Source organism: Eriocheir sinensis, chromosome 9, assembly GCF_024679095.1.
Source record: "Eriocheir sinensis breed Jianghai 21 chromosome 9, ASM2467909v1, whole genome shotgun sequence".
Classification (NCBI taxonomy): Eukaryota; Metazoa; Arthropoda; class Malacostraca; order Decapoda; family Varunidae; genus Eriocheir; species Eriocheir sinensis.
In genome coordinates, this window is record NC_066517.1 from 18451600 (window position 1) to 18463790 (window position 12191).

The following is a 12191-nucleotide window of genomic DNA, read 5'->3' on the forward strand; positions in this document are numbered from 1 at the left end:
GAATAGTAAACAGAGAAATGAACGGTAGAGAAGGAGATGAAGGAGGAGAAGGTCAAGAAAGGTCAAGGTAGTAAAAGATGAAGAATGAAAACAAGAGCGAATAGTAAATGAGAGAAATGAAACGTACAGAAGGGGAGGAAGATTAAGAAGTAGGAGAGAAACGGAAAAGGAAAAGGTAACATACATATAAATAGTAAAAGGTTAAAAGAGAATAGCTAGAGCGAATCGTAGGTGAGAGAAATGAACAACAGACTAGGAATATAAGATTATTTTTTGACTAATGGACAAAAAAAGAGTAAAAGTAAAAGTCAGAGCAGAAAACGAGAAATAGATAGAATAGCAGAAACAGAACGATTAGTAAGTTAGAGAAATGAAAGACAGACAAGGAAAAGGAGATTAAGCTTGACTGAGTGATGGAAAATGGCAGGGTATTAAAAGTTAGAGAAGAATAACAGGAGAAAATAATAAGAGGAGGGAAAGGAGATTAAGGTTGAAGGACGGGATTTGGTTTGGCAGTAAAAGTTAATTAATGAAGAATGGAGGATTACAAGAAGTCGAAGGTCGGACAAGAGCGAAAAATTATGCAAGAATGAGTGAATGGTTGAAGACGGATAAGAATCGAGAAAATATAGAACGTGGAATAAGGGTATGGAGTAAAGGAAAGGAAAAGTAGTAAATGAAAAGTGATGAAAAGAAGTTTGCTTAAGAGAGAAGTAAGAATTTAAGAAAGGAAAGAAATCGTAGTTGGCTAAAGAGGAGGAGAGGACAAGGGGAAGTTAAATGTTTGGTGAAAAAGTTAACTAATGAGAATGAAAAGAAGATTAAGAAAAAAAGAAAAACCTGAGTTGCCAAAAGAATAGAAAAAGGACAAGAAAAGAGATAAATAATGGAAAAGATAGATGGAAAAGTTAATTAAAGAGAAGAAAAGGAAGAAAAACGAAAAAAAATACATAGTTGGCTAAAAAGCAGAAAAAAATAAATGGAGATAAATAAAGAAAAATATAGATGGAAAAGTCAACTAAAGAGAAGAAAAGAAAGAAAAACGAAGAAAACAAAACCGCAATTGTCGAAAGAGTAGAAAAAAGACAAATGAAGAATTAAATAATGATAAAAACTGTCGGAAAAGTTAACTGAATAGAAAAGAAAAGAAGCAGAAAAATTAAGAAAATAACACCATAGTAGTTTGCTGGGTTAGAAAAAGAACAAATGAAGAGATAAAAAAAAAATAATGAGAAGAAAATAATTGTTGATGATAAATAATATGAACATACACAAAAAATGACGATGACGAGGAGGAAGAAAAAGTTGATAAAGGGCGAAGCGAAGGGTGGAAAAATAGCTAACGTGGATTTATTGTGATGAAAATATTGGAATTATAGACAAGCGCGTGGCAACGAATTTATCTTTACAGGCCGGTGGGTAATATTTCTCTTGATTCATTGGAAAAAAATAACGCTTGGAACTGCCGCATCGAGGGAAATTAAAATGCATACGGACGCACACACGCACACACACACAATCATATACATGCATACCTTCACATACATACATACATACATACATACATACATAGAGAGGTAAAGCTTTGTAAGGATGATATACGCATTTATCCCCCTTGAAAGTATATATAAAAGTAAATTTAAGAGTATTTTGTGATCAATTCTTATTATACTCCATTGGCTACACACACACACACACACACACACACACACACACACACACACACACACACACACACACACACGCACTCAGTATGCAGCCCTTACCACTCTCCCCTTCACTTCCCTCTCTCCCTTACCTCACTTCCCTTCCTCCTCCTCCTCCTCCTCCTCCTCCTCCTCCTCCTCCTCTTTCTCCCATTCCCCAGTTGAGCACCCCCTCCCTCCCTCTCTCCCTTTCCCCTTTACCTAAAGCACTGGAAAGCTAAAAGCCATCGCGATAAATGTCATAAATGTCAAAACTCGAGACATTTTACGAGCGGAGGAAAGTTTTCAAAGCTTACCCTGAAAGAGGAGAACGGAAGAAAACGTCACGGGGAGAAGAAAAAAAAAAAACGAAACAAAAAACGTATAAACTGAAATGTGAAAAAAAAATAATAATAAAAATTGAGCCCGGAATAAGAATAATAATTGGAAAGAGATGATTGGTGCATGATGGGTTTCGTATTGGGTATTGGCGCGCTATTTTAGTTTCGTTTCATGCCCTCCTTTCTTTGTTCTTTGATGATCCTGGGAAAAAAAAACATCAGTGGCAATAGCTGGAGTATCTATATCACCAGATGATTATTATCGTTATGGAAAAAGTAATTGTTTCCGTATGTCTGTCTGTGAGTGTGTGGTTGTGTCTGTGTGTGTGTGTGTGTGTGTGTGTTGGGGGAAGGAGGGGGGCGGGGTCCTCTGTCTTCCTGTCTACCTGTGTCTGTCTGTTTATGTTTGTAGTTATGTGGACGTGAATATGTCTTCCTGTCTTTTCTTTTTATTTCTGAACTTCTGTCTGTCTGTTTTTCTGTCTGTCTTTCTGTCTGTCCGTCTATCTGTTTAGTTATATGGACGTGAATGTGTCTTCCTGTCTTTTCTTTTTATTTCTGAACTTCTGTCTGTCTGTTTTCTCGGTCTGTCTTTCTGTTTGTACGTCTATTTGTTTGTCTCTGTATCTTTCTTGTATGTCTGTGTGTCTGTGTATGTATGTCTCTATCTCTACCTCTATTTCTCATACTATCTCTCTCTCTCTCTTCCTCTTTTCTTTAACCTACCTCAATACTCTCCCCTTGTAACTCAATACCTTTTACCTGACAAACCTTTCTTTTCCGTCTTTCTATAGAGGCGTGTTTTGTGTCTCTATCCTCCACCTCTCTCACACACACACTCTTTCTCAATTTCTCTCTTCCCCATAACCTACCTCAATACTCCTCCCTTGTAACTCAATATCTTTTCACCTAGCTAACCTTTCTTGTCCGTCTTTCTAGGGATGTGCGTTGTGTGTCTCTTTCTGTACCCCTCTCACACAGACACTCTTTCTCCCTTTCTCTCTTCCCAATAACCTGTCTCAATAATCCTCCCTTGTAACTCAATATCTTTTCACCTAGCTAACCTTTCTTGTCCGTCTTTCTTGGGATGTGTGTTTTGTGTCTCTATCCTCCACCCCTCTCACACAGACACTCTCCCTTTCTCTCTTCCCCATAACTTACCCCACTACTCTCCCCTTGTAACTCAATACCTTTTCACCTAGCTAACCTATCTTGTCTTTTTCTGTCTGTGTCATTTAGTGTCTCTATCTCTTACACTTTCTTTCTCCTTTCCTGAACCTACCTCACTACAGTATCCCTTTTTAACTCAATCCTCTTTCACCAAACTAACCTCTTTTGTTTGTCTTTCTATGTATGTGTTTCTTTTGTCGATCTCCATCTGTATCTTTATATCTCTCACACACTCTCACTCTTTCTTTCTTTCCCTTAACCTACCTCACTATTCCTTCCTTGTAACTCAATCCCTTTTTAAAATAAGTCGAATAGCGGCGACGTTATTGCAGAAAAACTGAAACTAATCCCGTTTTCTAAAAAGGTGTGTTAAAGTCCGCGGATTTATAGAGTTCGCCCTTTAAACCTAGATGCCTTCCCGTTAACCTAGTAAACCTTTCTCGTCTGTCTGTCTGTCTGTCTCACACACGCACTCTCCCCCTGAACCTCCCTCACTCCTTGTATGCGTCTGTCTCTCACTGACACACTCTCCTTCCCTGAATCTCTCTCTCTCTCTCTCTCTCTCTCTCTCTCTCTCTCTCCTCCCTCACTCTTCCCTTTAACTCAATTCCTCATCACCTCACCACCACTTCACGCTCTCCACACAGATGTCGTGAATCCCGTGGGGGTCAACTGGAGAGGGGGAAGTGTAGCCACCACCTCGACGACCACCACCACGACCTCGACCACGACCGGCGCCACATCGACCAGCACGACCACTGAGGACCAACAGGATCGGTCTCTGTACCCCGACCATCCTTTCTTCGATTACCAGGAGTCCTCGAATATCACGGCGCTGCTGGGGAAGACGGCGGTGCTGAACTGTCGAGTGAAAAACATTGGCAACAAGACGGTGAGTGTGTGTGAGTGTGTGTGTAGGGGGGGGGGGGGGGATATTGGGGGTATACCGGGTGTGTGGGTGTGTTCTTATTTTTTTTTTATAGCAAAGGAAGCATCTCAAGGGCAAGAAAAGGTAATAATTGTAGTAAAGGAAGCAGCTCAATGGCAAGAAAAAGTAATAATGAGAAAAAAGAAGCCCGCTAAACTCTGCCCCTATAAAAAGAGTTCAGAAGAGTGGCAAAGAGAGAGGGTTATTTCAGGAGGAGAGGTGTGTGTGTGGGGAGGTGTATGGGGGAGCTAGACGGGGTGTGTGGGTGTGTGTGGGGGGTTGGGGGTTGGTAGGGATGTCGGGGTGGGAAGGGATGCAGGTTGGGTGTGGTTAAGGGTGTGGTGTGAGAGGAAGCTTGACGAGGTGTGTGGGTGTGATATGAAGAATGAGAACTGTACTTCTGAATCCCATCGCCTCATTTCTTGGGTTGTGTGTTGGGTGTGAGGGAAGCTAGACGGATTGTGAGGGGGGGGGGTCTAGGGGTGTGAGGAGGCTAGACAAGGTGTGTGAGTGTGATATGAAGAATGAGACTGTACTTGTGAATTCCATCGCTTCATTTCTTGGGTTGGGTGTTGGGTGTGAGGGAAGCTAGACGGAGTGTGAGGGGGGGGGGGGAAAATGGGATATGAGGAGGCTAGACAAGGTGTGTGAGTGTGATATGAAGAATGAGACTGTACTTGTGAATTCCATCGCTTCATTTCTTGGGTTGGGTGTTGGGTGTGAGGGAAGCCAGACGGAGTGTGAGTGTGATATGAAAAATGAGAACTGTACTTGTGAATTCCATCCCTTCATTTCTTGGGTTGTGTGTTGGGTGTGAGGGAAGCTAGACGGAGTGTGAGGGGGGGTTGGGAAGGGGGGAGGGGGCTGAACGAGGTGTGTGAGTGTGATATGAAAAATGAGACTGTACTTGTGAATTCCATCCCTTCATTTCTTGGGTTGTCTGTTGTGACTGAGGGAAGCTAGACGGAGTGAGGGGGTTGGGAAGAGAGGAGGGGCTGAACAGGTGTGAGTGTGATATGAAGAATGAGACTGTACTTGTGAATTCCATCGCTTCATTTCTTGGGTTGGGTGTTGGGTGTGAGGGAAGCCAGACGGAGTGTGAGGGGGGGGAAGGGGGGAGGGGGCTGAACGAGGTGTGTGAGTGTGATATGAAAAATGAGACTGTACTTGTGAATTCCATCCCTTCATTCCGTTCGGTATTCTCAGTATACTTCGCTCATATATTACATTCATTGATCTCTTATTATTCGCTCTTTCTCTTCCACTATTTTTCTTTCTTTCTTCCATTACTTATTAACTAGTTCTTCCGCTTACTCGTCTGGCTGTTGATAGGTTTGTCATATATCAGGCGTCGTGTTTACCGCAGACTTTATTGCCTCCGCGGGTGAAGTTTGACGAGTAGAGGTCATAGATTATGCTTGCAGTGCGCTATGTTCCCTCGTTTGTATGCATGTTAGCGGGATTATACAAAAGACAGCCTGCGTGAACTTTTTATGAGAGTTTGCGGATAAATGTCGCAACGGCCGAGGAAAAAAAATATTATCTGTGAAAACTCCGATGAAAAATGAATGATGATATACATTATGCTAGCAGATATTATAGATTATGCTTGCAGTGCGCTATGTTCCTTCATTTGTATGCATGTTAGCAGGATTATACAAAAGACAGCCAGCGTGAATTTTTTATGAGAGTTTGCGGATAAGTGTCGCAAGGGCCGAGGAAAATAAATATTATCTGTGAAAACTCCGATGAAAAATTAATGATATAGATTATGCTAGCAGATATTATAGATTATGCTTGCAGTGCGCTATGTTCGTTCGTTTGTTTGCATGTTAGCAGGATTATACAAAAGACAGCCAGCGTGAATTTTTTATGAGAGTTTGCGGATAAGTGTCGCAAGGGCCGAGGAAAAAAATATTATCTGTGAAAACTCAGATGAAAAATGAATGATGATATGGATTATGCTAGCAGATATTATAGATTATGCTTGCAGTGCGCTATGTTCGTTCGTTTGTTTGGATGTTAGCAGGATTATACAGAAGAGAGCCAGCTTGATTTTTTTATGAGAGTTTGCGGATAAGTGTCGCAAGGGCCGAGGCGATGAAAAATGAATGATGACGAACAAAGGATTAAAAGAGAATGACTGAATGACTCGTGTTCGTATTCTCAGATGCTCTCGGTTCTCAAAATATATACGTACTTCCAAAGGCCATAAAAGAGCTAAGTTGGGTTCCGATACGTGTTGTTCACATTCATGGCACAGAAGCCTTGTCAAACTACCACTAGGGTCACGAAACTAGTCATGGACATACCCACAGCAAACATACTTTTAAAGATAAGTTGGATTCTGGTACGTGTTTCTTCACATTCACGATGCAGAAGCCTTGTCACAGCTACCACTAGGATCACGAAACTACTCATGGCCATACTCACAGCAAACATACTTCCAAACACCATAAAGAAGATACGTTGGGTTCTGGTACGTGTTTTTCACATTCACGGTGCAGAAGCCTTTTCAAACTACCACTAGGGTCACAAAACTACTCAGAGACATACCCACAGCAAACATATATTTCCAAAGCACATAATGGAGATAAGTTGGGTTCAGATACCGTGTTTTTCACATTCAGAAAGCTTGTCAGACTACCACTAGGCTCACAAAACTACTCATGGACATACCCAGACCTCCACGAAAGTCTTATCAAATGTGAGTGTGTACGCTCTGAAAAGAATAATTAATATGTGTTAACAATGCCGCGTAAAACGAATGTCACGCTAAATGAGCCAGGTTAAAAGAAGGAAACACACACACACACACACACACACACACACACACACACACACACACACACACACACACACACACACACACACACACACACACACACACACACACACGCGCGCGCGCGCGAGCGTAAATGAAACAAAATTAATCGAAAGAAGGAAAGAAGAAATAGGAAGGGATTAATATAAACGAAAAAGTATATGAAATGGACCTTAGGACAGTCATACGGGAATTTAAAAAAGTAAAAAACGCCGCTGGTTAGAGTGTTAGGAGGTTGTATCGCTTCCTTTATTCACTCATTAAAATCTCATGACCTTAATATTGAAACTTCTATTTATTTTTCTATATAGTTTCAGTTTCTATTTAAAGTTCTCGATTCTCTATAGCGATAAGAAAATGTGATTGCAGGAACACGTACAAAAATATTCAGTCTCTACCTATTTGTTTATCTATTATGTCCATCAATGTATTTATCAATCTAATTATTTTCGGCTTCTCTTTGGAGTTCTCGATTCCCCAGAGCAAGGTGAAAATATTATTGTAGAGGCACGTACAAACAAGTATTTAATATGTATCTGTCTATCTATCTACCTGTCTGTCTGCCTATCTATATGTCTATCTGTCTATTTAGTTTTAACTCTTCTCTTATTTAACTTGCTCTTAATACCATATTGCGAAGTGAAGATGCGATTGCAGAAACACGAACAAACATATATTTCTTATCTATCTATCTCTGTCTGTCTATCTAATTATCTATCTGTATCTATTTTTAGCTCCTCTCTTATTAAACAAGTTCTCCATTCCTTGTTGCGAGGTGGAAATACGATTGCAGAAACACGCACAAACAAATATTTCCTATCTATCTATCTCTGTATACCTGTCTAATTATCTACGTGTCTATCTAGTTTTAGCTCCTCTCTTATTTAACAAGTTCTCGATTTCAGTGTTACAGAGTGAAAATGCGAACGTAAAAACACGTACACACAAGCAAATTCTTGCCAGGTGTCCCAATGTTGAGGTAGCGCCATCATCATCAGGAGAAGGAGGACAGTGAACAAAAGGAAAAAAACAAGTAATCGGCTTCCAGGGCATTGTCTTCCATCATTGTCTTGGCCAGGGAAAACAGAGATAATCGTTACGGCTCCTCAGACATTCATCCTCTCAAGACGCTGGTCGTTAATTATTCTTTTAGGCGAGGAAAACAGAGACATTCATTAGGGCCAGCCTTCCGACGGGGACGTACTGCGCGGAGAGGCAAGATTATTAGTGGAAACAGATGCCAAGATTTTAACGAAGGTATTTTAAAGGCTTAGAATGGCCTGTGCGATGAGGAGATATCAAGATTTTACTACCAAGACGTGTATAGATAAGTTTTAAAAGCGTGGGAGTGCCTGTGTTATTTGGGGCATTCAAGTTCAAGATTTAAATTTGTAGAAATATTCGAACAGATTGCTAGGGCGTTAAATATCCTGTGTTGTTAATAGATTTCTAGGTTTTAATGTGTAGAAAGGAGATATCAAGATTCTACAGCCAAAAAGTGTCTGAATAGATTTTAAAAGCGCGGAAGTGCCTGTGTTAATTAGGGATGTCAAGATTGTAATGACTAGGGGCCATTCTTACAGTCGTCTCCGAATGTTCGGAAGACAGTCCCTACTCCCTAACACGTTCGGGTGGATTCTACAGTAGTAGTAGTATAGTAGTAGTAGTAGTAGTAGTAGTAGTAGTAGTAGTAGTAGTAGTAGTAGTAGTAGTAGTAGTAGTAGTAGTAGTAGTAGTAGTAGTAGTAGTAGTAGTAGTAGTAGTAGTACTACTACTACTACTACTACTACTACTCATAGACTATGTACTACTGTATAAGCCACCCGAACGTGTTAGGGACCGTCTTCCGAACATTCGGAGACGACTGTAAGAATGGCCCTAGAAGTGTTCGAAGATATTTATGAAGCGTAGAAAAACTTGCGTAAATGAGAGATGTCAAGATTATAATGTGGTGAAGTATTTGAATATATTTAAAAAGCGTAGAAAAAAACTGTGTAGAATAGAGATGACAAATTTTGAATGGCTAGAATTATCCGAAGATATTTTAGAAGCGTAGAAATACCTGTGATAAAGAGAGTTCAAGATATTAATTTGTAATATTCGAAAAGTCTGTAGGGCGTAGAAAAACTGTGTAATATATAGATTTCAAGGTTTTAACGTGTAGAATATCCTTAAGCATTTAAAAAGCATGTGAATACTAACATGATAAAGATGGCGAAATTTTGAAATATAGAAGTATTCGAAGATATTTTAGAAGCGTAGAAAAAATCGTGTGTTAAAATAGATTTCAAGATTTTAAAGTGTACAACATCCGTAAATGTCTAAAAAGCGTGTGAATACTAACATGATAAAGATGGCGAAATTTTAAAGTATAGAAATATGCGGAGATATTTTAGAGGCGTAGAAAAAATTGTGCGTTAAAGAGATATCAAGATTTTAATGTGTACATCCGTAAATATCTGAAAAGCGTGGGAATACTAATGTGAGCGAGATGGCATGGTTATAATGAGAAGTATTCGGAAAGAGTTTAATGGCACAGAAATACTTGTTTGTTAATGAGATGCTGAGCTTTAAATCTGTAGCAGTGTTCGGAAATATTCTGAAAGCTTTGAAATACGTATGTGGATGAATACATGAAAAAAATTAGCATACATTAAGGCTAGGATCGGTTAACGCGCTGAAAAAAAAACAGGGAAATAAGAGGGAAAGAGTTGGTGTGGCATTTTCTCATAACCCGGCAAGTTGTAAACCCCGGGAATGCCTAACGAAAGCAAGGGTAGCGTTAGCGTAAAATACTGTCCCCTTTGTTTTCACGTTACATAAAAACAAGGATAAGAAGAGAAAAAAAGGTGATGTAGTGTTTTCCCATAAGCCGGCAAATTTTAAACCCCGGGAATGCCTAACCAATGAAGGGGAAACGTTAGCACAAAATACTGTCCCCTTTGTTTTCACGTTACATAAAAACAAGGATAAGAAGAGAAAAAAAGGTGATGTAGTGTTTTCCCATTAGCCGGCAAATTTTAAAGCCCCGGAATGCAAGGGAAGCGTTAGCGTAAAATATTCTCCTCTTTGTTTTCACGCTACAAAAACAAGGATGAGTAGAGAAAAAAAGGTGATGTAGTGTTTTCCCATAAGCCGGCAAGTTTTAAAGCCCCGGAATGCAGGGGAAGCGTTAGCGTAAAATATTCTCCTTCGTTTTCACGCTACAAAAACAACAACGATGAGAAGAGAAAAAAAAAGTGGTGTAGCTTTTTGTCATTAGCCGGCAAATTTTAAAGCCCCGGAATGCAGGGGAAGCGTTAGCGTAAAATATTCTCCTCTTTGTTTTCACGCTACAAAAACAAGGATGAGAAGAGAAAAAAAAGGTGGTGTAGCTTTTTGTCATTAGCCGGCAAATTTTAAAGCCCCGGAATGCAGGGGAAGCGTTAGCGTAAGATACTGTCCACTTTGTTTTCTCATTACAAAAACAACAAGGATAAGAAAATAAAAAAAGGTGGTGTAGTGTTTTCTCATAAGCCGGCAAATTTTAAAGCCCGTGAATGTCCCCCCGCAAAAAAAACAAAAAAAAACAATGCAAGGGAAGCGTCTGCGTAAAATCTGTCGATTTTGTTTTAAGCGTTTTAGAAAGAAGGTAATATATATAAAAAAAAAACAAGGTAATATAAAAAAATAATAGAAAACAAGATAATAGAAAACAAGGTAATAGAAAACAAGGTAATAGAAAACAAGGTAGTGGAAAACTAGGTAATAGAAAACAAGGTAATAGAAAACAAGGTAATAGAAAACAAGGTAACAAAAACAAGGTAATAGAAAACAAGGAAATAGAAAACAAGGTAATAGAAAACAAGGTAATAGAAAACAAGATAATAGAAGACAAGGTAATAGAAAACAAGGAAATAGAAAACAAGGAAATAGAAAACAAGGTAATAGAAAAAATGTTGAGTACATGTTTTCTAAAAAGGAAATAACGACAACAAAGGTTTTAAAGTCTGGAAATACCTGTAAAACATTTTATTTTCAATGTAACAAAAACAAGTTGAAATAAAGTAAAAAGATGATCACGTGTTTGCTAAAAAGAAAAAAATAACAGCAACAAGAATTCTACAGTCTTGATAAATCTACTTAAAAGATGCAAGAAAAAAAGCTGTCGCAAAACATTGGTAAGATTGATTTCGTCGTCACAAAATAAAGTAATATGAACCAAAATGTTTATTACGTGTTTGCAAGTAAAGAAAATAATAATAACAAGGATTTTTAAGTATGCAAATACCTCAGTCACACCATGCGAGGAAAGCGTTAGAGTGAGGTTTTGTTAAAAATTTATTTCGTCGTTACAAAATAAGTTAGTATATGCCAAAAATTAATCGCGTGCTTGTTAATAAGAAAGTAGCAGGAAGAAGCGTTTTAAAGTCTGGAAAGTTCCTTATAACAAAATGCAAGGAAACTATTAGCATGAAACATTATAATTGCTTTCATCGTTACAAAAACAAGCTAATATAAGAAAAAGAGTTGATCATGTGTTTGCTAATAAAGAAAATAAAAGAAAATAGCAGGAATAAGTATTTTAAAGTCTCAACATTTCTCTATAACCAAATGCAAGGGGGAAAAGTTAGCATTAAATATTGTTAAGATTTTCATCGTAACAAAAAAGAATAACAGAAGACAGAAAGTTGAGAGCGTGCCTGCTAATAATGGAAAGAGTAGGAACAGAAAGGTTTTACAGTCTGGAAATATCTCTATGACAAAATGCAAGGGGGGAAAAGTTAGCATAAGATATTGTTAAGATTTCATCGTAACAAAAAAGAATAACAGAAGCCAAAAAGTTAAGAACGTGCCTGCTAATAATGAAAAGAGCAGGAGTAGAAGGATTTTACAGTCTGAAAATATCTCCATGACAAAATGCAGGGAAAAAATTTGTCTTGAAACAGTTTTAAAGACTAGTTTCATCTATACAAAGACAAAATGAGAGTAGCCAAAAAGTTGATCACGTGTTTGTTAAAAAAGAAATAACAAAGATTTTAAAGTTTGGAAATATCTCTATAACAAATTGCAAGGAAAAATTAGCATAAAACATTTTTTAGATTGTTTTCCTCGTAATTAACACAAACCAATTTAAATAAAAGAGTTGACCGTGTGTTTTTTAATAAGTGAAATAGCGAGAGCATTGATTATAAAGCCTAAAAAATATCTATATAACACAATACAAAGAAAAAAAGTTAGCGTGAAGCATTGTTTAAATTATT

At 38.4% G+C, this 12191-nt stretch overlaps 1 protein-coding gene across 7 annotated transcripts in view; it reads left to right on the plus strand.

Annotated features, from left to right (window-relative positions):
- LOC126996070 (zwei Ig domain protein zig-8-like) overlaps positions 1 to 12191 on the plus strand; it is a 231462-nt gene that overhangs the window by 155665 nt on the left and 63606 nt on the right. For all 7 annotated transcript variants that reach the window (XR_007750904.1, XR_007750900.1, XR_007750903.1 and 4 more), the window contains one exon: positions 3844 to 4088. Coding sequence is in view for 2 of the 7 variants with exons in the window: in XM_050856140.1 (XP_050712097.1) it covers positions 3844 to 4088 (245 nt within the window). In the remaining 5 variants the exon portion in view is untranslated. The remainder of the gene's footprint in view (positions 1 to 3843; positions 4089 to 12191) is intronic.